Here is a 27964-nt window from a genome sequence, read left to right as displayed (position 1 = left end):
CACAACCCCTCTGGGCAGCCTGTGCCAGGGGCTCCGTCATTGCTTCAGAGCTTAAGATCTCCAGGATTCCATAAATGTTAAATTGTTTCCACCCCCGCCCCCAACCCCCCCCCGGAGATTAAGTTTAGAAGCAAAGGGCAGGACACAAAAGCTGCCACTCGCAACACCTTCGTAGCCACGACGTAGGCTCTGAGATGAAGAGCTGAAATGGCACTTGGAGGAAGCAAAGAAATGAATCAAAGGGTTATTCTAATGATTAAAATCTGCTACACAGCGAAAGCAAACCTTAAAAATCCCCAGAATATATAAAACAGGTCTTTGGCCCTCCCTGTACAGCAGCAACACGAAGGGACAAGAGGCAGCTCCTGCTACATCGCTCACGTGGTCATTTCAATGACTTTTTTGACAACTGGTTCCCTGAAACGAACTCCCTCCCCCCCAAAAAAACCCCACCCCGAAACAAAGAGGACAGACACAAGGTTTGTTTCCACTACTGTCTCAGTGTACTTTATTCTCCTGCTGTCTACAGCTGAACAGCCACACAGGACAGAAACAGGTAGCACTGAGGAATGATCAGATTTTTGTCCCTCCACGCCCCCTCCCCAACTTCAGGAATGGCTTTTTCTTTTTTTATAGTTATTTTGTTTTTCTAGGAAATCCCACCCCTCCTCCTGAAACAAAATAAAAAGAAAAGGCATTACTAGAAACGTGACCCAGGCCTCTTCCCCAGCCCGTGCTCGGGAGCTGGCTCCCAGCTCACAGAGCTCCTCCTCCTCCTCCTCTCCAGACCTGGGCCTATTTTTTTTCTTTTATTTATTTTGTACACTGGTTCAAAGTCGGCACTTCGACTGCAATCTGAACCCAGCACTGAAAGGCACATATCTGATACCCTGTACAAGAGCTAGTGTGGATGCTGCAGTGCAGATGGGCAACGAAAGTGGACTCCACTTGTCATGGGTCCTAGGATCAGACTGGGGAGGGGGGGAAGGAAATTGGGGGGAAGCAAGCAGAACCTTACCTGCTGCTTGAGAGAAAAAAAAAGAAAGAAAATAAAAACCCCAAAAACCTGGCTAAGGTTTTTTAACATTCCCTCCCACGAGCAGCTTTAAAAAAATGCCCATGTTCAACTGTAGAGTCAAATGCTGGTTGTATCAACAGCTGCATTAAGAAACCCATGAAATGAAACAAAACTGTCTCAAAACCCTGCACCTCCTCCAGTTCACGTTTGCTTTTTCGTTTGTTGCTGTTTTTCTTCTCTTGGCTTATTGCTGACGATCTAAGATAAGCAAGGGGCCATTCCCCAAAAGCAAAAAAAGTGTCATTTTTAAGAGGAAACGAGAGATTCTGATCCTTCATACGTGAAAAAGTCGCTGGGTGACGGGGGAAGCAGCAACCAGCCCACCGGCTGCGGAGTCGCCCATTGGACTGTTACTACTCTTTAGGGGGGAAAAAAAACACCCCAAAATAGTAGATGATCATTAATTAATGGGTTTCCCCTTTTACTGGAAAGACCAAGAATACAAAAAGGAAGTATTGGGGAATGCTTGACACCATTTTATTAATCTTCAACTGCAGTGGAAAAATATAACCTTTTACAAGTGCCGTCTTGTGTAAGCTCAAGTCAGTATATATATATCTCATATAAATTTCTCTTTTTTTCCTTTTTTTTTTCCTGGTTTTTTGGTTTTTTTTGTTTGTTTGTTTTGTTTTTTTGTCGTTTTTTTGAAGTGCAGCAAGAGACCAATACCACATTAAAACCTGATCAAATAAAGAGCACAAAAGGCCAAGCAGTTTCCAAACGGCATTTTATCAGATTCTGGTTGAACACTGAAAATTTATCCTCGTTACTTTTGCAAAAATCCAAGGTATTACCTGAAGTTTGGTCGGTTTGTTTTTGTCGGCGTTGTTGTTGTTTTTCAACTCTTTGGCACAATGTTTTGTTTTTGTGGGTGTTAGGGCTGCTACAGTACTAGTCAGGAGAGACCTTTCCCTTTGCGTTCTCGCTGCCAATTCAGAGCACTTAACATCTCTATTTTGTTTGTACATCATCGGGCGTTTTGTTGGGTTTTTCTTTATGCTTTTAAGCCTGAAATCTCGTTTGACAATTTTATTCCTATTCCTTTTAACACAAGCATTTGGTTTGTGGTTTTTTTTCCTTTCCCCCCCCCTCCCCTTTTCTACATTCACAGTTGAACAACGTTAAGGAAGGAAAGGCGCTTCGATGAGCCGAGAGAAAAAGCGTCACTCAGAACGGGAGCTCTGAACATTCGTCAGTGTTTCCCTAAAACAAAAAGCCCTACAGAGCGACTTTCCTTTTTTTTTCTTTTTTTTTTTTGTTTTTTCTTTTTTTTTGTTTGTTTTTCCTCTTTTCTGCTTATGTTCTGTTTATTTTACATCTCTTATGCTGCATCAGTAGACTGAACTCCGGTTAGTTTATGAAATGCAACAGCTAAAAAAACCCCTTTTTGTTTATATGGGGTTTTCTTTTTTTGTTTGTTTGTTTTGGGAAAACATAAACTGCAATGACTTGAAGTTGAGAATGTGGATACCGCCTCATTCACACACACTCACTCCTAGACTGAAAATCCTTCACCCTCCCCCCCTCACTTCTCCATCTCTGCACCGACAGCATCGTGCAGCAAAGGTGACAGCAGGCGGCTGGAGATCTCAGGCTCCATCTCTCTCTCTCTCTCTAGCAGCTCCCTCCCGCCCTCCCCCCACCCCTGCCAAAAAAATGCCAGACCTCAGACCAAGAGCACCGCAGTTGAACCCGGTTTCCTCTCCTTCAAACCTTGCGCGCCGGCCACGCCGGAGAAGCCAGTCCCTGGTGTGTTGCAAGAAGAGACTCGCTCGTTACTCGGACAGAAATCGGTCCTTCCCTCTTCCCGAAGACGGCTGATGCCAGGTTTTTCTGCGCCAGTCAGTGCTCATCTCGCTAACAGCTGCTGCTGTTGCCGTGGCAGGATTTTCAGTGGGGTGTGTTTCAAGCCTCACTCACTCATCCTCTCATTCCCAAACACTCAGCATCCGTGCACACTCCTCGCTTCCGGGTTGGTTGGTTAATTTTTTTTTTGTTTTTTCAAAAGATTGGAGATTTTCCAGTGGGGGCTCTCAGGTGTCATCCCAATGGTAAGATCTGCAAGCAAACAGCGTCCCATCAAAACAACACCGACCCCCAAACTGCAAAATCTGGCAGATAAAACTGACAGTAACAGGGGAAAACAAAAATGACTGAAAGAAGAAGTAATAAGGATGGTGAGGAACTTCTCCAGGTGGGCTGATGACGCTGTGACAGACTTAATGCAGATAACACCATCATGCCCTTTTCTACCATCTGCTCCTTGGAAAAGGCACTTCAGAGGAAACACAGGCTCAAGGGTATTTCAAGTCAGATGGGACCACCAAGCCCAACCCCCTGCTCCTGACAGGATGACCTAAAACCAAACTCTGTGACCAAGAGTGTCATCCAGTCACTCCCTGAACTCCGAGCAGGGGGTGAGGACTTGACAGGCTCCATGAGCAGGGAATTTAGAGAAGGGTTCCACAAGCCCTCAGGTTGGCACCTGGTCCCAGGATAGTGAAGCTGTTCACTGTGGTTCGTGTTTGCTCTGAAGCACAAGACCACAGATGGAGCTTGTTTACAGGAAAAGAAAGGAGAAACAACCTCCCAGAGAACAAGGCTTTTGTCAGGCATCTATTTCAGACTCAGTTTAGCCAATTTCACAATTATGCAACATGAAAAGAAGGTGGGTGTAATCTCTTACCAAGCTTGATTCTTCAGTTTTCTCAGTTCTTTAGTCGCCCAGGTAGCGAGGGTTTTTGTTTTGTTCGTCTTGGATCTTCTTCCTTCAGTTAGCAGTTCATGTATCATGGGTCTAGCTTCTACTAATTTCAGTACATCTTTTCCAAAAGCTGTACACAAATCCCTGAAGAAGAAAGAGAGGTTTTGAGGCTGTGTACCACAAACAGATGTGCCAGTACTGATCAGCTCTTGCTAGCGAAAAGAAATCTGAGTCATGACTAAATGTCCTTTTTAAAATGCTGCATATGGTCACTAATTTCAGCAGGAGAGCTGAACAGTGTTCTGAAATTGTGAGTAATTGGAGACATCCCATCTTCTGTCCAAACACTGATCTCCCTGATGTCAATCAGCTCTCCCTAAATTCAACAGAAAAGACTTGAAACGCCCCAACCCGAGTTCCTCCATTCTCAGGGAATTGAGGGGGTGTGTGTTTTGGTTTTAAGTCCAGGTCATCCTTGAAACATCCCAGATCTGGAATTTATGTCACACACTTCCAACCTTCACCTCTACCTGCTGGCTTTCACCCTGTCAGTTAAAGGACCTTGCCTGTGCAACCACTTCACACCTTGGGTTAAATCTCCAAAACTAGACACTAAAACTCCAGAACTGATGTTAAATGCTTCTGACAGTCATAAAAGAAAAGGCAGCATCACATATTAAGGCTGTTGTACAAAGATTCTGCTCTCTCTAATGAGTGTGCTGTCAGCTGGAATAGGATTGGGAAGCTTACCCTATCAGTCCAGCAGCACATGCCACTACTCCATCGGTGTGATCCTCATCTCCAGCAATGTGGTCAATGTAAGACAGAATGAATTCTACCCTGGGCTGCACCAGCATCACATCCGCTGAAAGGAAACAGCTTTATTAGAACAGGGGTGCCACACTGTTCGTCTTAACACTCTGTCCTTTAGCAGGCAACTCAGTATTCCCCCAAACAGGCAGAATCTGTCCCTAGCAGTAGTGAGGTAGGGAGGGGGAAAACCACCAGAGGAAGAGGAGCCGCAGTGAAGGGCTCTGCATCGCTTCCCTACTCGGGGCAGCAGAGTGCTCACTCCCTCGGTGGAACAAACATGGATAAGCCCCATGAGGCAGCTCATCCAAGCAGAGTCCTTTCCTTCCCATCTCCCTGTCAGCTGAGACACAGACCCACCCAGCAGCACAGAGCACTCACGGTGAACGTTTTCTTGGTCTCCTTTCAGTCCCTGGATGATGCCAGTGTAAGCTTCCAGGCAGCCCTCCCTCAACTCGTTCAGATAATCCACCATGTCATAGTCAGACTGGAAAGGCAAGAAGAGAACCCATCTCAGCAAGGCCCTGGCAGTGAACTGCAGCCTGGGCCTGGGTGGGACTAAGGAAGGTACCAGAGCAGGCGCCGTGGGCTCACCTTATCGACCTGGGCCTGGGAGGCCTGCTGGAGGGTGTTCAGTACAACATCAAGGTACTTCTTAAACTCTCCTCCAATGGCAAGGGCAATATCACCAAACACTGAGAGAATCTGAGGCTTCACAGATCTGTGAACGTTTTCATTCTGGAAAGAGATTACAGCACAGTTGGCCATGCTTCCTTTTAAGGGGGAGGAGCTAATGAATTAAGACATTTACTTGAAATTTAAATCCTCCCCACTCCCAATAATTTTGGATTCCATTCAAATAGTAAGCAAGATAGTTGTCAAACACGAGATCTTGAGAGCATGCCTAACAGTTCTGCTTCTCCCACCTCCTACTTTCTTCTCAGTGTGCAAGCCAACTGTTACTAACTGGCTAATGAGAAGGTAAACACTCACCCCCAAGTTCTCCAAGAGCAGCTGCATAACCTCATCACAAAATGGCAAGATGTTGGATTGCAGGGCTCTGCATAAGTCACCAACCAGGCCCACTGCAGCCAGACAAACCTGCAAATAGAACAGCAAAGTAAGACACCCACCTAGTGAGTCAGTCTTCCGTGCTCTGTCCTTACAGCTCCAGCTTATTAAAGCAGCGGCGAGAGCCCGCAGCCATTAAACCACCCAGAATAAGGACCCTCAGACTGCAACTGATGAGTGTCTGCTTCGTTAACCATCTGGATCATGAAGCTGCAGAGATGGGCTTGCCTCACCCAGAGGGAAGGCTAGAGATCCAGATGTCCAAGTGACAGGTACTTGGTCTGAACAAAGGCTACCAAATTCAACAGCTGCACCGTCTAAAAACCCACCCCACAGTGAGTACCGTGACTTGACCTAACGGGACTCACAGCCAGCATCAGCCTCTTTCCTCACCAGGGTCAACTAATATGCAGCCACTGAGAAAACACTCGTGGTCAAGTTAATGAAGGCCTTCTGCCAAATTAAACAGAAGAGAATCTAAATTTGTGCATGCAGCCAGTAACAAGAGAAAAGTCTACGGGGCTCCAGTTTGGGTTTCATCACCAGAAGCTGCGGTATTTTACAGATGCACACCTGCTGAACTCAGCATCTGTGAGCAGATCAGAATTTAGTGATTGTGAACAGAAGGCTGCCTGGTTTGACCTCTACCTGGTACTCAGCATAGTTCTTCAGTCCGATGCCAAGGAATGGTTTGAAGGCATCCATGTACTTCAGAAATTCTCCACCTAAGACTGTACACGGAAAAGATTCCAGTTAGGAAAGAATCATAATCTATGAGGTATTTACTGGAGTTCACCAAAACAGAAACCCACCATTATATCCCAACCCAAACCAGGACCCATATGTTCCACAAAAGCACAGCAAATCAATTCTCCACTAGACGCCACACGAGAACTGAGCATCAGCAAAATGTGTCCATCTGGACCAAACAGATTCAAAAGTGCTCAGTTCCTTGCATGCCTTTAAAGACAGAGAGCCCCCTCCTGTGCTCAGAAAGGATGATGAGATCTTCCCAAGCGAGCAGAGCCATCAGAGGGAGAGGATGTGCTGGCACTCTTCAGACAGGGCTCTGCCCCTTTCCACATCCCTCTGCTGCTCTAACAGCTGTAACAGCTTCCTTCTGGAAACAGCTGCTCAGCCTCTTCAGAGCTGTGCTCTTCAAGCAGGGCACTCTTCAGTATGTCCGTATTTCACCAATACTTGAAGTAAAATATTTCTGCTCTTCTCTGCCAAGTGCTGCCTTCTCCACGCCACTTGCATTCCCCCAGACCGTGCACATAAAGCAAACAGCCCTTCATCTTAAGAGTACACACACTTGCATCTGTACTTCCTGGTTAAACTGTCAATAGTCCCACTCAACTTCTCAGTTATTTCCTAGCTTCCTCAGGCAACCCCTTTCAACATTCCCAAGGACAGTCAGAGGAGACCTGACAAACATCTGCTCTCCAAAACATGCTAGTGTTTGAAGTGGCTACTCCAAAAAGCCAGAGCTCACTCTCTGCTGCACTTAGAAGGTGGCCTGTGGGCAGGCAGGTACTTCTAAACCTGCTCAGACCCTTACAGCCTGGCCAGGATAAAGACCCTCAAGAAAACAGGAAGACTCCAAGGAGCCTCTCTAAAAACAAGGATCTCCCTGAAGGCTTGTTCCAATTCACACAGGGCTTTTATCAGAGATGAGGCAGGAGCAGTTGGCAATGAGGTTACAGACAGACTTTCAACAGCACCTTGACTTTCACACTCACTTGACAGCAGAGCATGTTCCCAGAGCTTCTGATGATGCCACAGCACCTGCCTTCTAAACCTGAACCCCAAAGCTCCAACAGCCTGGAATCTCATTTTACTTCACCCACTCTCAATGCTGATCTCTGTCACTGTGATTTCTTTTAAACAAGAACAATGACTGTAAATGCACCACCATGAAACAACCATGGGTCACAGGTGGTGGCAAGACAGAGTCATTAAGATAACATTAAACCTGTGCTACTGCTAGCACAAAGAGACCAGGTTCCCATTGTGCTGGGCACTACACAAAAGTAGCACCAGTTTTGTTTGGGGTTTTTTCTTCCTGGCAGAATTTGCATCATAGCTACAACAAACCATTAATTCACATACACAGTCTCAGTCTGTGTGTGTGTGTGGTCAAAACCACACCTCAAGGGAAAATCAGGAACTAATCACGTTTTTCGCCATATAGTCAACAAGAGAAGGAAGCAAACCAGTTCTGTGACAGCTCTGCCTCCTCCTGAACACAATCTTGTTCTGCAGCCCAACACTGACCTTCTACGAGGGTGCTGACAGCCATCAAGGCATCCTCCTGCACACCTCCTGAGCCTGCTGTGCTCTGGAACATTCTCAGAAGAGATGCCATCACCACATCAGAGATCTGCAAAGCATCCTGGTGCTGGACCTTCCGAAGGACGTTCTGGGTGGGAAAGGAGACAGAGACTGTAATTGTTTCCGTGACTGAGAGGCTGGATCATGCCCGTCTGTCCCTTGTGCCAGCTCCCAGCACTTCATGACTGCATGGGGCTGCTAAAAAGGAAAAAGCTGCTGTTTGAACTCAGTCACTGCAAAAAATCTGCTTTGTCAGTGCGAGTGCAGAGCCCCATTCATTACAGCTGCATTCCACTTTCCAGCTACAGAACAAGCTGAATTTACCTTTCCTGCTGCATAGGCTGTTCTCTGGGCTTTCCATTTGTAAGTTGGAATTAAATGTGACCAGCTCAAATTTGGCCCTAGTAAAAAACCAATCAAGCCCTTGTCCATCACAGCAGCGTGACCCTCATCTCTTGCTGCCAAGTGCTGGCTGCACACAAGCTTTGCTTCTGAACCACAGAATTAAACCTCAGAAATGCTGGTTGTTCAACTACGACGTAAAGACAAGTGCTTGCTGCTAACTGCAGACAAACCTCTCCTACCCAGGATGCACAGAGAATAAATTAACACACAACCAATGCAAAACGCATTTACAGGGACATGTTCAGCACTGAGGTGTGTGAAAGGGAGGCTGATTTCCGGAAAGAAGAGGCAACTTAACTCCCAAGCAGAGCAGGTTGGCAAGCACACACGTGCTCTAGGTCACCCAGCACAAGGCCAAGCAAAGACTCAGGTGAACAGCTGACCTTAACCTACACCAAACTCCCCCTGTATGCTCCTGACTGTCCCTCTCAGCACGTGAACCACAGCTCTGATGTATCCACATTTCAAATGTATCTGCATCTCCCATGAAAAGGGAAAGGCTGATTCCACAACCTGCAGAGGACAAAAAGTATTTCAAATCCGAGTCTGCAAACTGAGTCTCTCCAAAGGGATTGACTTTGACTCTTCAAATAATTGGTCTTGATTTTCTCATGCCCTTTAAATATTAACAAATGCTTCTCCTCTACTGGAGTTTCATAATTGCATTTCTAACAGAAGAGAAGAAGTGTGTAACTAACCAATGCTCAAAAAGAAAGTTATCCCTGCTGATTTTTAATATCTGCTGCAGCTCCTGTAAGTACTTAAGGTTCAGATCCTGCCACAATGAAGAAACACTTTCACAAACTGAAACTAGCTGTTTCTTTCCACTTGTACTACACTTCCCATGGGTAGAGATGTCCTGAAGGAGATTAGTGATCACACCCTGCTGAAAGGAGAGGTTCCAGATCCTGAAGTCCCTCCCTGCATTAAGTCCACCGTAAGGACAGATTATGCCACCAACCCATTACTTGAAGGATTACCCTAAAAACTGGGGAGTGAAAATAATAGCTAATGCTTTTGGAAGAGAGGATGACTTCTCAAGAACACCCTTCCTGCAGTACACACAGAAAAGCTTCAACATCAAATTTCAAATGGATTTCAGAAGGATGGTCTGAGAATCTCCCCAGCAGTTTTCTAGGGGAAAAACGTGTCTGTTTTCAGTGGCCTTTGTAGGAGTAAGGAACTGAAACGTGCTCCTACTCCGAGTCACGTGGGCTGTTCATTACCAGATGTTTAGTTTCAAGGACACTGAGTGCATTTTAATTAGTGCCATTTTAAACAAGAACACCAACCACAAGAGGCAGATGAATGAATTAAAGGCATTATGGAGTTTTTTGTCTGTGCCAACCAAAGTGATTGTTCAGCCTGGAGCCAACCTAAGAGCCAATCTGAAAGCATACACAACCTTTAACGTGCCGTACACAGTGTTCTTTATTCATATTGCCCTAAATTTTCCAAGTCATACTCTACTGAAGCCTTCTGAACCTTGTATCACCTCCCACATGTCAGCTGGGATGCCAAGTCCCATTTCCTCATTCAGATCTCATCATCAGGACCAAGTCTCCATCCCCAGGGGCACAGAAATGCCTCCAAAACTGCCACTTCCCCATAACCACAAACACAGGAGACGGGAACTTACCTGTAGAGTAGCACAAAGAAGAGACTGAAGATCATTGAACTGGATTCTGTCAGAGGTGCTCTGGATATGAGACTGAAAGAGAATACATTGCCATGTGTGAGAAGCCTGCATGGCAGCCCATGCAAACCCAGCATGTTTTGACAGCACTATATGCTGGAGAGATTCAGTTTTAAGTGTTTCTGCACATTTCAGACAAGAGGTACTGTTCAGAAGCTTAAGATATCGACCTATCTATAAGAAATAAAACCACATTGTGCTATAATATATGCAGTCACCAACAAAACTCATTTTTCTGCCCCAGAAGAAGCCACAGCATAACAGCAACATTGGCACTGACATATTTCCTTCAAGCCCTGACCATGAGGAGAGTTTAGAACTCAGGTTTACCCACCTCCATCTGCAGCACTTGCTGAAGTCGTTCCATAATGACCAGGGTTGTCTTCTGGACAGCAGGATAACAGTCCTTGGCACTGTTTTTCACTATTTCCATCAGAGATTCATATGCAGAGCTCCTCAAGTTATTCTGGTGTCCGTCAGGCCTGTAACAGAAGGAATACATTTGCAGCTCTCAGTGCTCAGGCTTGCTTAGAAACAGAGTTGGTGTTTTTTTCAGTACATCAGCAAAAGCTAAATTTTAGCTTTGTGACAAGCAGAAGCACTTGCATTCCTCCATTCCAAGACTTGAAAGCAAATGAAATTTGTGAAGCCACGTTTGGCGCATCTTTTCATTCTCTATTAATAATGACTTCCAGTATCTTCAGTCACTGGCAGCAAGCAGAGGAACAGAAAAAGTCTCAAACCCATACCTTCCAGTGTGCTGTTACCCTGCCTGGGAAGAGATGGTCTCAAGAGGTGAGCAGCATACATTACTACCTTTTGGATATCCCTCCCAGACATTAGTGAGGGTGTTAAATTTGAACTAAAGACAGCTGAGATCTATGCTAAGATGACTGATGAGCTCTGGGGCCTTGAGCTTGACACTGTGCTTCTGGTTTGGATGTAAATTAGACAGGAAGAGCTTAGACTTTGAACTGTTCAGACAGCGACACCATTTCAGAAGAAGGAGTCCTGCAGCAAAGGGACTGAACTGATGATTGAGCCCATCCAAGGACTGAACTCTGAGCTGTCAAGATTTATGTGACCTTCTAGGCAGAATGACTTCAGCATTACCCTTGTTTTGGCATCTGTAGAACTGAGAAGAATTATTTTGCCTCCTCTATTTCTCTTTCAACTTAGCTGGGAAGAGGAGAGCATCCAGCCTAATTAGGTCCCCAGCTCTTTGGGGAGTACCTTGTGCTAAGGTAAATGGACGCAACACAGCAGCAACAATCATGGCATAAAACAATCACCGCTAACATCAACTGTAGGATGCACACAGGTTCCTAATTATCTCTTGCTGCAATCCTAATTATTCTGCAGCCTTGTAGCCAACCTTGAAGAATCTTATGACTACTGTACAAAGATACACAGTCTTAAAATTGTGCTGAGAGTCTTCAAAGTAAAACATGGCAGATGCACTCTTGGAGGAAACTCCAGGCTTACTAAAACAGATATGGACAAATTAGTGTGAATAGCTCTCTTCCTGGGGATTAATGTTCTATGTTCCCTCTGATAACAAAAAAGCCCAGTTCTGAAAAACACCATTCAGGTGTTTTTGTAGGCTGCAAAAGAAAAAGGACCAACAGCCTGAACTACTAAAAAAAGCACCTTTGCAGAGCTTAGGGCAGGCAGTTTGATGTTACCTATCTGCGGTCTCCAGAAGTTTCTGAACTATTAGCTCAAATGAAGAGGATAAGCAGTAGGTTGCTGGCTCTTCCTGATCATCAGCTACATCTGCAGCTTCATAGGCAGCTTCAGCAAGACTAGAGAAGGCCTGAAACACAGAACAACCATTACCGTTACTCAAATGAATTTACCCTCAGAAACATGAATCTTAACAGTTTGCATCCTAACAAACACAGACCCCAGAACGTGCTTTGGTGCAGTGTTAGTGAAAACTTCAAAGATTTTTAAGTAACATCAACACACAAAGCAGTCACACTGTCTGCATCAAGATGCCTGCACAACACTTGTGGTCACAGCAACTGGTGGCTGTCAAGAATCAAACTGAATAAAAGCGGATTGCTTGAACTTCACAGGTCAGTAACAGATTCCACCCTCTATCCACCATCATTATCATCACAAGTTAAACCTTTGCTTTAGACAAGGCTGTGGACTGCTCAGATTCCCAATTTTAACTGCTCAGAAACTGGTGGATTAGAAGAGTTGAAAGCCTCCTCATTTTCATTTCAATCTAAAAACATATAGCAGTCATCGTCTTCAGAAGACAAAAGCCACAGCTACATGGACTTTTGCCAGGACCAACACATCAGGGAAAGCTCCCCTGCTGACTAGAAGTCTTCAAACCTCTGGAATACAAAGAGAACAAGTTCTGTCATTTCTAAAACTTCTTTTGACATGCAGATACTCAAGTTCAATTCTTATTGAGCAGCTGCCTTAAAAGGCAGTAAGGGACACATCCTCCTTACGGTGAAAGAGCAAATATGCTACTTGGTAGCAGACCTGCATCAAGACAACGACACAACTGATATCAGCAAACCAAGCCAAAGGATTGCAGCTTGCTAAGTGAACAAGCACATCTTGTGCTCCTCAACTTAGCTCTGAAAGCACCACAGAAGCAGGTTCAGGTAATGGGGAAACAAGGTGTCTTGTCCCCTCCCCTGAAGAATCAGAAGGCAATCCAACTGCCCTCAAGAAAAAAGATAAATCCCAGCATGTCTTTTCTAAACAGCTCATGCCTGTTACCCAGGACAGTTTCCACAGCATTTTTAAACAGAAATCAGCTTCCACAGTGAATGTTACGTTTTTTCTCCTTAAAAATCCATTTATTCCTTTATTCTTTTCTACCAGAGCCAGAAAACAGACCTGAGATAACTCACAGCTAACAACAGTTGTGTGTGGTGGATGACCAAGCCACGAGTACATTGAACACACAGACGTACGTGTGCTCAAACACAGGTTTTCACAGATATGAATATGTACTATGTTCCCCCTGTCAACAGAAACTTATCACACATCCAACAGCAAAGGGGCTGCCTTACCCAGCAGACGTTGGAGGCCACTCTGGGCTCAGCACTCAGGCCCTCCATCAGACACTGCAGCAGCGGCGCGAGGTAAATGTCATTGATGGCAGCTTCAGGGAGCATCTCACAGATCCTGCCCACAGTCCAAGCAGTTGTGTCTCGAACCACGACACTGGGGTCCTTCATTAGTTCTATTAAAGTTGGCATAGCCTAGAACACAATTGCAGGCAGGACAAAGTGTGATCATGTGCGCTACGTGGAAACAGAGGCAAGGACACTCTAGATCCAGTGAGGCTATTGCTCTCACATTTATGATTCATAAAGGTTTTTTTGTATAGGATACAGCTTGAGAACTGAGGCATCTGGAGCCAGGTATTCTGCCATCCTGCATGTCTCTGTGAATCAGAGCCACACAGCCCACCTACGCGCCCTGAGCCTATCAAATCTCTCTAACAGTGATTAAAAGGTGGCATCAGCCACCTTTGGCTCTTCTCCTGATTAAGAACAACATGCAAAGCAGACATCTTCCTCTAAATAAATAAGAAAGATTATGCTCCAAGAAAACACAATGACTCTTACCTGTATGACTAGTGGTTTGAGCTGGTTAGGCTCTGGTCCTTCTAAAATGCACCCAAAAGCCATCACAGCTGCATCTCTGTATCGCCAATCTGGATTCTTAATGTGTTCTTTAATAAAGGGTAGCACATGAGGAACGATGTCATCTTCACAACAGGTCGCCAGGAGCATGAGGCAGACTCCTGCTGCTTTGCAGGGGTTCCAGTCATCATCATCATCATTTTCATCCTGGGAGGAAGACAGCATCCCTGGTCAGTCTGGGAGGAAATACCCCTCACTGCTCATGGGCAGGATCCACTGCAGGCAGCACTGCTTTATTATTAGGTGTTATATTTAGATGTTAATTCAGGTCTGGAAGTACTAGTTACACCTATGACAGGGGCAATCTGAGTTACTTGCACCATCTGCACCACTCCACTCGGGTGGAAGGCTGCAAGCTCTTTACCGATTCATCGACAGTAGCCTCATACATCTTCCAAACTGCTTCTCTCTCATTTAGGATGAGTTTTTTGTTCCTTTGATTTATGCCATGACCTGACGGAGCAGCCCCACTGTACGAGTTAAACAGCCTCTTCCCCCTGACTGTTCGCTCAGCCACTTGCCAGATTCCTTTGAAGCTGTGTACCTGCTACTCTCTTATCCGCTTTATCTTTCCTGTTTTAATAAGTCCTTTAGAACCTCCTGCAATTTAACTTTCTGCATCCAGCAGACAGTAATACAAAAACAAACAGGGAAACAATTCCCTGGATTGGTTACGAGCATCAGCCATTTTCCCAGCTCATTGCAGCAAGACAGATGAACTCTGTTCTGTATGGCTTAATTAACAGTTTTATTTTATAATTAGACCTGCTGCAGCAAGTGACTCATTAATTTTGATTAGACTGTGAAACAGTCCAAACAGTCCCGGTGAAGTGCTTAATAGGTACTGAATAAACATGGACTTCATAGTTCAAAAAGTAAAGCTCCACAACTCCAGAAATTGGATCTCTAATGACGCAGAGACTGTGCGTTGGCTTTCGTTTCACAAGCCCTTTGTTAGGAATCCAGGTAACCATTGCACCTCCTCAGAGACCACAAATACAAGCATGTGTTAACAGAATTCAGCATAAAGACACTGCATGCAGTCTCACAGTCTCAGCCCTTAAAAAACCATGCATCATTCAGTCAGAGTGGTGCATGATGTCTCATCACAGACCAGGGACTGCCACTACAGGTGCTCTCAACAAGCAAACCTAAAAACCACCCCAGGCAACCTAAAGCGCCTTTGGGATCAAGGGTAGCAACAAGTCAAGGAAGCAACAACCACTGACAACTTGCTCCTCTGTGCAACAGCAGCATCACTGTCCCAGGACATGAAAGCAGGTGTGGTACGTTTTTCTTTGACATGCAGCAGGGATTTTGCAACTCACCTGTTTCGTTAATGTTTGTGTTAGAATTGGAACCAGATACTGTAGTGCTCCCTTCGCATAAAATTTGCTAGTGTGCTCTGGAGGCCTTCCTTGCTCTGCTGCCTAGAGGAAAAAAGGTTACAAAATGATTCTCAAGGGGATATATAAGCATAACAAGAACTCTGGTAGATACAAACTCTCTTTTGCATGCTTCCCTCACCTTCCCAACACAAACTTTATGTTACTGTAACACACGGGCACCTCAAGGACAGTCTGCACCCTTTCCAGTTAAATACTCAGTAAGTTCTATTTGCTGTTCCACACATGGTACAAATAGAAACATTTTCAGATTGCATTTATGTGTAATTAAAAAGTGACCCCAAGCAGAAGCAGCAAAAGCTCTTCAGCACAAAAACTAAACCTCTGTGCTGCTGACTGTCCTTTTGTCCTTGCTTTTTTTGGCATTTACATAAATATATATTTACCTGCTTTTAGAGATGGATGTAACTCATCTAGAGCCCTTCAAAGCTTAAGCTGTTATTGATCTCTACTGCTAATTTGTGCAAACACCATCTGCATGCAGAACAATACCCCAAATTCATCTCCAGCCACATCCATTGTAAGGGATAATGACCACTTTCATTCCATCCCATAATTTTACACTTAACTGACAAATAAATGTGTTATTTAGAATATGATCCATCTTTTTGTGCACTGGAGTAGGACTAAATCCCCCATGCCTGTACCAGACCCCAAAAATCTTGCAGGTCAGTGTAACAGAGTCCAATGGGCCTCTGAGACTGCAGGTAATTCAAAGAAACACTCTCTCTTCAGCGTGGTACATCTATCTCAACAATTCAAGATGCCATCTTAAAGAAGCAACAGCTTAAAGACCTTAATGGTGCTGAGAATTCTCTGGTATTGTACTGTGCCTAGTCTATATGGCAAACATGCATTGAGGTTGATCTTACTGGAGTAGCTTCAGTAGACTTGCGAACGCTAAAAAGAAATCAGGTAGCTGTCACGTAGCATTTGCAGAAAACTAGCACTTGTATGTCACAGCGTGTTCCCATCAAACCTGTCAGAGAATCTTTATCTCAAGCAGTTTCAGCCAAGCTGACATTAAAACCATTTTGTTCACATAAAAAGGCTGCTCGTCCTAATGTAATCTTGTAAGCAGAAGAGGTTATATATCCAAGATACACCAAGAACTTTACATTAGGCTACAAAATTACCCAAAAGTAATTAAAGGGGAGTCTAAATGGCAGCCTCTGTGCAAGCCTAGTGAAGCTTGTGGCTGTTTCCCTTCAGCAGCAGAATAAATTCATCACAGCAGAGCCCTGGATAAGGGCTGCTGGTACCCAAGTCGGCTGCTTAACACTAAAATGGGCACCACAAGGCCCGTGCCTCTGCCTGCAGCACCCATAACGCCCAAGCCAACCAGCCTCAGGCCTCAGCTTCTGACACAGACATGCATCACGTTGCATCAGAGTGGTGCATGATGTCTCGTCATGGACCTGGGGCTGCTGCACCATCCTGCTCTGGAGGACAGGAGGACTGTTGGGTGCAGGTCAGAGACCTGAGGTCAGTGTTCCCAAACAGATGATCATGGGTACTCGCTTCCTCTCTCACCAGCTCACCTCAGATGCCTCTATAGCCAGGTCCATCTCCTCATCACAGACGTTTGACCAGAACTCTATCCCCTGTAGAGCCACCTCATCTATGTCACTCTTCATTGCTTCAATAGTTATCTTCAGAAACATGGAAGAAAGGAGGAGAAAGAGGGATGTTTTAGCAGGTTATTTCTCCCAAAATACATGCACCAGCTTTCAGTCAGCTTGTACGAGTTTCAAGATTGCCTGAAATTGGATGTCACATTAGAGTTATTGCTCTTGAAAGCAATCTCCTGGTTTGGAAGTTGATCTGCCATCAGCACCTGGGGAGGACTGTCCAGCAAGTCATCTACACTGGCCTGAGTTTTGGAGTCTCAAGTCTGAAACATCCAGTGTTGGTTCTATGGAATTTGCTAAGACAGGGCATGCAGTTACAGCTAAGGAAAACCAAATCAGGAACCTAAGAAAACTGGATTAGGACAAGGAAGTAGGGGAAGATCAGACAACTATGAGAAAGCCGGGTACTCACAGCGAAAAGCGCAGGACCCATGTAGGTCTCCATATATTGATAATAAAGGGACATGATCTTCACCAAATTCTGTAAGGCAGCCACTCGTACCTGGGAGAGCAGAAAATGGATCAAAGGCACGACCTTTCCAAGTGCTCTGATAACCAAACACAGATGTAGCCTACTCCAGATTAAATCACCCAGCCTTCCTGTTGAAGTTTGCCGCATCCCTAACAAGCTGTTTCACAAGCAGCAACTCGAATCCTCCTAGCAGTTTATTGCTTCTAACTTGTAGCATAAAACACATTTTAGGTTCTTACATGTGCAGAGATCATTTAACAGAACACTGTTTACTCCACCTAACACTTTCCAATTGTTTGTTGATGCTAGCCAGCTCTCCCAGAAAAGCTCAGTGACAAATCAAGCATTTAATTTCACTCACCCTTGTATCTGGACACTGTGTTGCTTCACAGACTACTTGCATAATAAAGTGCCTTTCAGACTAGAAGAAGAAATAAAAGAACATTAGAACTACTTCACAAAAGCATTAAAGTCTTTGCAAGTCTTCTTATGGAGGATGTATTCTGAGCCTGGATTTCGTAAAATCATTAAATCTAAAGACCAAAGAAAGGAGTGATGACTATTTGCTGCAGTATTTTAAATAATTTCTTCCCCCAAAACAGGAATCCCAAGCTTCCATTTTAAAAAGTGCTTACCAGGCTGTCCAAAAGAGAAAGACAGAGCAGAACAAAAGACATTATCTTTTTGGGGTAGTGGGGAGAAGAAAGAAAGAAATTCTTCCTGCTTCCTGAACTCTTTCAGCAATTGCTTCAAGGAACCTCCAAATTCAGTCAGGACATAAATGTCTTGAGGGGCAGTACCTGGATACTTGCATTTTGGTGGGAACAGGCATATACCCAGCTATTTACAGTACTGAAGCTCAACAGAAATACAGTCTGAACGGGCCATGAACCTCCCACCTCAGATTCTGAAAGACTCTCGGTTGATCCCCATCATCATCCACTGAATAGCTGATGAGGGAAAGTTTTCATTAAAAGACCTTCAATGTTAATTCCATCTTCCCCATATTTTCTCTGGTAGAAACCCAGAGGATAGACTTAATCTGAGAAAGAAATGGAAAAAAAAACCCCAATAATTTTGTTCCAAGACGACTCTCATTCTGAGGCCCCTGTTCTGAAGACTCTTGCAGGCCTTCCTCCCCCAACAATTTTCAGAAGCAAAGTTAAATCTGGATTGCTGCCACACTATTTGAAAGAAAGTGCTGATCCAAGCTTGTCCTCTTACAGCAGCATTAAAGAGTAGAGTTTGATTAGGAAGCAGAGCATCTAATAGGATAAACTTTAAGGTCAGTTAAAATTTATCCCCCTCTAAAGCCACTGACGTTTCCTTTCCATGGATGAATCTCTGAAGATTTCCAGAGTGTTTCTGCATTACAACAAGCGCATACTGGATTTACAGAAATGAATCCAAGTCTCAGTTGCAACAGAATTATGCATCAAAATTCAGCGTGGTGCATGATTTCTCATCATAGACCGTGGATTCAGCCCTTGCATTTTAGGCCAAATAATTGTTTCCCCGCCTCACCTCTTTGTCAAAGTTTGCTTTGGTGAATTCCAAAGAGTTCAGGAGTGCATTAGTAGCTGCTAGCTTCACATTGTTGCTGGGCTCTTCCTTTCTCATTCCCTGGATAATGGCTGTCAGGATCTCATTTGATTTGTCCTGAAGTTGCTCTGGATCCTAAAAGAAGTGTTGACAGTGTTATTTCCCAGCTGAACAGCTTTCTCTATACATTAGAGTAGCCTCTAAGTTTGATCCTGAAGCAGAAGGAGCCCTTTGTTCACTGGGAGGACCAGAATGTGGGTACAACGAGTTCACACACCATTACATCTTCATAGAACGTAAGACTGAACTGTGCACAAATATTCCAGATGTTCCAGTCAAAAATGCCAAATAAATTCCACTGTTTTAAAAAATAGGCCAACAAGCTTCAGACTACTTGACTAGATTCAATCATCAAATTAAAAAGCCTGGCTGTTTCCAGGCAGTTGGTGTAGACCTGGGCAGAGGTCTACACCAGCAGTTCCAGATGAGACTTTCATTAGTGAAGCTGACCACCTTTTTTAGACATAGGGCAAAAATACATTGCCTGGACCAGCAGCAAGGACAGGTAACTATGAACAAAAGACTAAAGCTTAATTTTACCTTGTGGCAAATTTAAACTCTGCAAGATCACCAAACAGTTGCATTGATTGTTACATCATAATTCATCCAACAGTAGGTTCACAAACCAGAACCACAAACTGTGTCACAATGTGAAAAGAGGGTTCTTGGTTACAAAATACCCAATCAGCCACCACTGTATTCAAAAACCCAGAGGCCAAGGACTCACACCACCCAAAGAAACAAGGAGCACACACTCAAGCCTGGCATGGAGTTGAAACAATGCCTGACCTGGAGCACTCCCCCAGACTTCTTCATTTCACTGACTTTTCATGAAGGAGGTGAGCTCCCCAGTGAAAGCAATCCCCTGCAGACTGATGAAAGGGCCAAACAGAAGATTTCTCAGTCTACCTCATCACTCTGAGGTGCACCCAGCAACATGCCACACGTACCTTCTCTAAGGCACTGAGTGGCACCAAAAGAGCAGCAGCTAATTTTGGTGGTAGGTCAGACAGCACACAGCGTTTTTGCAAGCAATTCACATCAGACAATGGATGCAACATGTCGTGACACTGCAAACTACGCTGATAAAACCAGGAGACCTTTCATAGAAAGCAGCTCAGAGAGATAAATACTCTTGCTCGTGCATCAAAAAATCCTAAATAAAGGGACTCCTCACACAAGATGAAGGTAGCTGTCAGGATTCCTCAACACAGAAAGGACTCAAACACTTCTCACTCATCTGTAACACTTCACAACTACACGTTCAGCTGAAGGTTTGTGAGAACATCTCACACCATGTGGCCACAACAACATACAGACTTAAATCTGCACGTCAGGAAAGATGACCCGGATTGGTGCTGCAAAACCAGGTCAGGCCTTCAGACACCATCATAGCATGCTCACTGCCCATCATTCTGTCAGCAGAGACACCCTCCACACAAGCATTATGAGGAAGCATTACAGCCTGCTAGGTAGAGATGTGTGAGAGTGGAAAGGCTGGGGGAGAAAGGTGCTGGTCAGGGGCTGGGCTTGCTCCTCAAACACACAATAACACTCCAAATATACTCACTATATCCTGACAGATGTATCCAATGGCCTCCAACGTCGACTCTTTCATGTGCTCCGTGCTGTGTTGATTTGTAACATTTGCTACCAACTGGGGAATGAGTTCTGGCCACTGGTTCATGGGGATCTCTGCGCACGCGATGCCAGCCACGCACTGAGAGGCTGAGCTGGGTCTGTATGTTTCTGTACCCAATGTCTGCAAAACCTGGGGGCAGACAAGAGCAGGAGATGGTTGGATGTCAGTGACCAAAGAGAGATGGGCATTGGCTTCATAGAATTGTTTCGGCTGGAAGAGATCTTTAAGCCCATCGAGTCCAGCCTTTGTCCCAGCCCATTCTCCTCAGTGCAACATCCACTTGTCTCTGAAACCTCTCCAGGGACAGTGACTCCCGCACCTCCCTGGGCAGCCCATTCCAATGCCTGACAACCCTTGCAGCAAAGAAATTCCTCCTCATATCCAGCCTGAACCTCCCCTGGTGCAACCTGAGGCCGTTGTTTCCTCTTGTTTATTGCTTGTTACTAGGGAGAACAGACTGACCCTCACCTCACTACAGCTTCCTTTCAGGTAGTTGTAGAGAGTGATAAAATCTCCCCTGAGCCTTTTTTATTCCAGGCTAAACAGTCCCAGATCTCTCAGCCCTTCCTCATAGGAGATGTGCTCCAAATCCTTTTCTAGCTTTGTAGCCTGCCACTGGATCCTCTGCACCACCTCAATGCCGACTCGAGGTGCGGGTACAGGAGAATGATCACCTCCCTGCTCCTGCTGACAAGACGAAGTCTTCCAAACACACTACTTCCCCAAGGAAGGTGTTTGCTTGTTCTGCTTCTCCCGCTGCAAAGGAGGCTGAATGCTGTTTGAAATCACCTTGGCCATGGCTGCCCCTTTCAGGAAGTGCAGCACAGCTGTGTGATTACACAGATGTCTACCACATCCTTTAAGCCCCACACACGATGCTATGCGCAGGGACGCGCACGATGACTCACCAAACAATTTCTCCCCATTTCTGGTATAAAGCAAAACTGCAGAAGCTTAAACAAACTGCGGTATACTCCCTGCTGTTCCCCCCAACACCAGACTGGCTATGCCAAGATCATCTGAATGGGATTGAATCACTTGGATTTAATTGCAATCAATTGGAATGATTTCTTTTGGCTAAGTCAATCATATTTCTTTAAAATACCCACAGAGAGGCTGCATTTGTTTTGGCATTTGCAGTTATACCTCTTCATTCTCCACAGAGACACTTAAATGTTATTTCTAACGTTATTTGACAGAAAATAGTGATAAACTGGTTTTGCTACCTTCAGTATTCAACCTGACAGCTCCTGTTAACAGCTCCCCTTTAGCTACCGTCAATGTAAACAGAAGACTGTAATTTTATCAGCTTCTCTCACCCAACCTTATCCTGCTCTATCGGGATTCTATCCATCACATAAAGCGTATGGCCAACCGTTAGCCGAGAAACACAGCCACTGGTTCTGCCACTGCAAGTCCTTCAGCTATCGAAGAGCACAGGAGTCCCCAGAAAAATTCCCCACCCGAGTGAAACTTTAAGAATTTCATATGTGAAACTTGCAAATTTTCAACCATATTCCAGCCTCAAAATTTGCTAGGCCTCATTAAACACGTGTGTGTTCCAACAGAGAATGCTTCGCATGTCGACCGTAGGAGAGTGGAGGAAGCTAATCAAACATAAGGAAAAGCAAACAAACCCACTTGTCATCACTGTGGAGAAGCCATGCCCATTAGCTCTCGCAACCACATGAGAATATTCAGAGGCTCCTTGTAAAAGTATTTACGGGCATGAATTTAAGAGTAGTTCTGTTTTTTCACCCTAAATCGTCTACAGATTAAAGAGGCAGATTAAAAAGCACCAAGTAAGTGCAGATGATGGTGCTTGTCTCACAAAAGGGAGCAGCTGGTCAATGGAAGTCTCCTTGGGTGGAAAAGGACACACACACCATCACTCATCCCTGGAAACAAGAGGTGCAGAATCAAAAGTCACAAAACTTACGTAGTTCTTGACTTCCCTGCGGGCGTTGGCGTCGATGGCGAGCCATCTCTGTTGGTACTGGGCCTTGATGTCGGGGTCCTTGGAGGTGAGGGAGTTCTTGATCTGCAGGCCGGCTGCCACGCGGGCCACTTGGCTGTTGCCAGGGTTTGCCAGCACTCTGGACAGTTCCACTAGGAAGGTTGGCTGGGGAGAGAGAGGTGCTCAGCACCCATCCTGCCCGCCCCTCCCCACCAACACAGAAGCGAAAAAGATCCCCCAGACACACAGAAGAAGTAAGCCCATGACTCACTGAAGCTTCTGCTCTACAAGGCCGACAGCAAACTGCTTCTCTATCCCAAGATTATGGGCATTAAGCTCCTAATTAGAACTGCTGGAAAGCAACGTAAGTTGGCATTGACTTTGCTGGATTTCTTTTAGCTCCTTTGAGAGACCATTACCTTCTGTGCTCCCGCCTGCTTTAAGCGGCCCTCGACAGTGGTTTTGTCTGGGCGAGGTTTTGGTAGCGGCAGGGGCTACAGGTGTGGCTTCTTTAAACAAAGATCTGCCAGAAGCTTCCGCTGTAGCTGACAGGTCTAATGCCAGTCAGTTCTAAGATGTACCCAGAGCTAACCCAGGCCTGGCCAATTAGTGACTGAGGAAATGCCCCCGATTAACATACTTGAGACGGAGAAGTTGCTGGGCAGTTACTAAATGACAGCAACAGCAACAAGGAGTGAGAATGTGAAAACATCTCTGCAGACACCAAGGTGAGTGGAGAAGGAGGGGAGAAGGGTGCCTAGGCCCTGGAAGAAAGGCTCCCCTGTGCTGAGGACCATGGTGAGGCAGCTGTGCCCCTGCAGCCCATGGAGACCCCAGGGAGCAGAGACCCACTGGCAGTCCGTGGAGGAGTCCACGCTGGAGTGGGTGGATGCCTGAAGGAGGCTGTGACTCCATGGGAAGCTCACCCCGGACCTGGCAGGACCTGGGAGCCTGTGGGGACAGAGGAGCCCAGACCAGAGCAGGTTTGCTGTCAGGACTTGTGACATTGTGAGGGACTCAGGCTGGAGCAGTTGGTACCTGAAGGACTGTCCTGCCATGGATGACCTACTCTGGGGCAGGGTGTGAGGAGCTGCCCCGTGGCAGGCCCCAGGCTGGAGCAGTTCATGAGGAGCTGCAGCCCAGGGGAAGGAGCCACATTGGAGCAGTTGTTGAGGGACTGTCTCCTGTGGGAGGGACCCCACAGTGTAGCAGTGGGAAGGGTGAGGAGGCCTCAGCCTGAGAAGCAGCAGCGGCAAAGTCCATCTGTTATTAACTGACCTCAACTCCCATCCCCTGCAATGCTGAGGGGGGAAGGAAGGAGAGTCCTGGAGGAGGGTGGGGTGAGGTGTTTTAAGATTCACCTTTATTTCTCATCTCCCCGTTTTTATTGTTCATTAATAAATCAAACCTTTTTTCTCACCAGGGTGAGTCTCTTTTGCCCATGATGCTAATTGCTGAGCAATCTCCCCATCCTTATCTCAACTCACAAACCTCTCTTATATTTCTCTCTCCCCTGCCCAGTTCAGGCAGGGGAGTGATAGAACAACTTGGTGGGCATCTGGCACCCAGCCTGGGCTAAACCACCACACCCACTAAATAAACTACTCAGGTTGTGCGCTGAGATATGTATTTTTTCTAGATGAATATCAAACATGGCCAAGAGTAACTCTCTGCTACTCATTTCCTTGCTTCAAGGCAAGCACTCAAACTATAACCTAACATGAATTGTTACACCATGAAATCAGACACTCCTCTGGTGTGTCCTAGGTTTTTGAGATTACCAGCTTCTCTCTCTGCAATCAAAGCTGCACAAACATGAAGATTACCAGCACCTCCCTCCAAAACCATGTATGTGTGGGATAAAAATACCTGACATCCACGCCACTTGCTTTTTGGTGAGAGCTAGTGAGAAATGCCCCCGTGTTTCAGCCTTTTCCCGATTTGACAGCTTTTACGTTTCAGAGACTTCCACTGCATACAAGGTACAGCTGAAGTTTCAGCAGTGAAGCTTTTTCTTTTTCTGCTGGCCCTGCAGAGCATTTTGCCTACTCAGAAAACCTTTCTAGGAAATAGTGGAAACAGCTGCAGCATGTTCAAAAACTGTTTCACACCAAGCAGGAACATGGCTTTCCTGAAAACAATTTAACATCCAGTTACATGTAACCCATTTCCATCATCTCTGTTAAGAGAACTTAGGGCACACAAAGAGATTCTAGGGCACCAAAAATAGACGTTTTTAAAACTAACCCTACTTCCACAAGTCCAACAGAAACACAAGTCCAGTACCTTGGACTTCCTACGTTCAGTGACCAAGCACAGCTCTTCAAAACAATTTCAGTTGGATTACCCAGTACCAATGTTCAATGTGTAGAATTTGGAAGCAAAAAATGTGGGGCAACATAAGCTGATGAGTGTTAAGTCATTAGGAATGGGCTGAAATTTTAATGCAAGAGGCAACACCCAACAAATCTAACTCTGCTAAATCACTTCACAACCATCAAGATTGCTCACGTTCCATACGCTGACTTTATGAAAAGCCAAGGGCCGTTCAAAAAGGGGTCACAGGATAAAACAGAAGCACTGCTGCCACCTTTGAAAGGAAAAACGGTACTAAAACTCAAAGGTGAAGGAGCATCCTTGGATTTCTCAGATGTAAATTGGCAAAAAGAAAAAAAAAAAAAGAGTGTCTTTTCATGGAGCTTTAAGAATAATTCTAGCTAAAAATCAGAAGCATTACATTAAGCCTTCCAGACTTGAGACTCAAAGGAAATGCAGATGCGTACGACCTCAGCTCTCACACCTACAGAGGTGTCAATGAAAAATCTCACAAAAGGGCCTAAATTAACTATGGGGAGAAGGAGGAGGGAATGGGGAAGAACAAGCTGCTGTGCGGGTACATCTCCACTACCAAACTAGGAGATGACTTCCAGCTCTGGGTGCTAGTCTGCAGCCCCATGAATTTGACCCCTGCCAATCTCATCCCCTTCCCTCTCGCTGGGTCGGCCTAAGCTCTTCCCACCCCATGTACTGCGATGGGAACAGCCCTCAACTCCACATCCTCACCCTCCTGCAAAGCGCAGCCATGAGGTGCCCTCACAGCCTATATGGAGCTCCTCAGCCCCTGTGCTTGCCAAGGCTGGACTGTTCCACATCCCCATCCCACACCAGTGCACAAGTTTTTAGCCCTAGCAGAAGCTCCGCTTCCTCTGCTTGCTGCCTCGCCCTGGCTCTCCCAAGGCAGCAAATATCAATGAAACCTTGAAGAACTGGCATCTCCCTCAGCTGTTTTAAAAGCCTCTCAGGATCAGGAGCTGCTCAAGCACATCACTCTGAAATGCTTAAGATACTGCAGGCCAGAAAGCTTCTTTCTAAGTGGGGGAGATCCTAAGACTCAACAAACAGCAACTCAGGTAATTTTCACTCGAACCTGACATTTAGTGCAAAGGTCACATCAATTCTGGTGCTGAGGGGCATCACACATGCCTTAAAACCAAACAACAGAAATGAAGGCTCTGTCAGTTTCCCAGTCTGCAGCAGCAGGGATCAGTGCATGTAACTGCTTACAAAAGCCAGACTGCTCATTCTGCTGCCGGCGATAGCGTGCATGCGATGGCTCCGCCAGGACCCTGCACCCCTGCCTGAGCCAGCCACACTCCAGCTCGCACCATGAGCCCTTCCTTTCCCGGGGCTGCAGGCAGCTGCAGCACTGCACCTTGACTAAGCAAAAATCCTCCTCGGCCGCCCGCCGAGTTCAACTTCCCCGCACCGCCCCTGCCCTGCACGCAGATGCACGTGGGCCTGGGGGGTTCGTCCTCATTTCCTGCTTTTCAGTGGCGGTTCTTTGCCTCTTTTTCTGCTTTTAGCCAAGGTCACGGGGAGGAGCCCAGGCCCGGCGGAGCTCCCCCGGCTTCACCCACGGTCCCCTGACCTCCCCTGACCGCCCTCCCCGTGGGCTGGCGGGGGTTGCAGCGCTGCTCCCCTCAAGCCGTCGCCCGCCCGCGCGGTGAGCAATGGGACAGCCCGATGCCGGTGCCGGGAGCCAGGAGCGGGGCAGGTGTCGGCGTCCGGAGGCCGGCGGGGCCGGGCGGCGCCCGGGGCAGCGATGGCCGCGGCCGCACATGGCCCAGGGCCGCTCCCGCAGCCGGCGCGGCCCCCTCGCCCGGCGCCGCGCTGCCATTGGCTGGCGAGGGAGAAGGACGCGCTGCCATTGGCTGCGCGCGGCGGCCGGGCGCGGGCAGGGTAGGCTGCGCTCCATGGCGGTTCGGCCTGGCCGGGCGGGGCGTGGGGGGGGGGTGTGGGGGGGGGAGGGGAGCGGCCGCCACCGACCCCGGCCCGTCCCCGCCACCCCCGTGCGCTCACCAGGTTCTCGATGGCCGCCTGCTCCAGGAACTTCTGCGCCGCCTCAAGCTCGGAGCGGTCTGTGGGTGGGTTGGGAGGGGGGAGGGAAGCCGGAGGGGAAACCGGCGTCAGTCAGCGGGCGCGCGGGGCCCAACCGCCCGGCCCTCGGGCGCCGCCGGCGGACGCCGCGGACAAGCCCCCGCTCCCGTTCCCATCCCCGGCCCGGCCGCCCCGCGGCCTCCCCCCGCCGCCGCCGCCGCCGCCCACACCCTCCCGGGGGCCGGAGCCGCCGCCTCGGCCGCCCCAGAGCCCCGCGGCCCCCGCCCCGCCCGCCCGGCCAGCCCTCACGGGCCTCTCCCCGCCGCCCTCCCTCAGGCCGCCGCCGCCAGCAGCCTACCCGGCGAGACCGTCTTCTCCAGGATAGTGATGAGCTCCATGGCGGCGGCGTGGCGGCTCCGGCACCGGCGAGGGAAGGGAGGAGGAGGGAAGGGGGAAGGGGGGGGGGGGGGAAGGGAAGCGGGGCGGGCCGGCACCGGAGGAGGGGAGGGAGGGGAGGGGAAGCAAGCCGGGGCCTGCCCCGCGGACGCGGCCTCGGAGGGGTCCGGCGCGGAGGCCTGGCGGGGCGGCGGCGGCTCCTGCTGCTGCAGGCGGCGGAGGGAGAAAAGGGGCGCGCGAGCGGGAGCGCGCGCGCGCGCGCGCACACACACAATCTCACTCACACACACACACGGGGCGGGCGGCGGAGGGATACCAACCGCCCGCCGCCGCGCTCATTGGCCGCTGAATGCCCGGGGCCGCCGGCTCCTATTGGCGGCCGCGGTCGGGACGAAGCTATTGGCGGGCAACGGGCAAAGGAAGAGCGGGGGCGGGGTTTCCGGCGGCGCGCCGCGCGGATTGGGCGGTGCCGGCGGAGGGCGCCGCGGCGGGGCTGGGCGGGGGGCGGCGGCGGCCACGTGGGGCCGCGGCGCGGGCGGGCGGCGGCCGGGCGGGGGGAACCGGGGCCGGCTGAACCGGGGCCGGCTGTGACGCCGCGCCGGGTAACGAGGGCTGCGGGCGCACGCCGGTGTATGCGCACCCGCAGGGGAACCGCGGCTTCCGCTGCCCCGAGGCCCAGGCTGCGGCGTGCGCCAGGGGA

General features: G+C 47.6%; 1 protein-coding gene across 2 annotated transcripts; it reads right to left on the bottom strand.

Moving 5' to 3' along the window:
• Nucleotides 1–480: 480 nt before the first annotated feature.
• On the bottom strand, nucleotides 481–27512 carry LOC104561789 (importin subunit beta-1). Of its 2 annotated transcripts, XM_062018558.1 has the most exons (22): nucleotides 27227–27511; nucleotides 26851–26909; nucleotides 22474–22656; nucleotides 20463–20663; nucleotides 18815–18967; nucleotides 17652–17711; nucleotides 17231–17320; nucleotides 16729–16839; nucleotides 15110–15211; nucleotides 13704–13928; nucleotides 13143–13334; nucleotides 11784–11914; nucleotides 10433–10580; nucleotides 10042–10113; nucleotides 7941–8085; nucleotides 6312–6394; nucleotides 5586–5693; nucleotides 5187–5330; nucleotides 4974–5079; nucleotides 4533–4647; nucleotides 3765–3926; nucleotides 481–3136 (listed from the first exon to the last, which is right to left on the bottom strand). In XM_062018558.1, coding segments are annotated over exons 1-22 (2631 nt in total). In that variant the 5' UTR covers nucleotides 27267–27511; the 3' UTR covers nucleotides 481–3135. The 2 variants fall into 2 exon arrangements, with proteins under 2 accessions (XP_061874542.1, XP_061874541.1); XM_062018557.1 differs by lacking the exon at nucleotides 481–3136 and having other exon boundaries at nucleotides 3761–3926; nucleotides 27227–27512.
• Nucleotides 27513–27964: the final 452 nt, after the last annotated feature.

The sequence above is a fragment of the Colius striatus genome, chromosome Z (genome assembly GCF_028858725.1).
Source record: "Colius striatus isolate bColStr4 chromosome Z, bColStr4.1.hap1, whole genome shotgun sequence".
In the NCBI taxonomy this organism is placed as follows: domain Eukaryota; kingdom Metazoa; phylum Chordata; class Aves; order Coliiformes; family Coliidae; genus Colius; species Colius striatus.
This window is presented reverse-complemented; position numbering and strand designations above follow the sequence as displayed.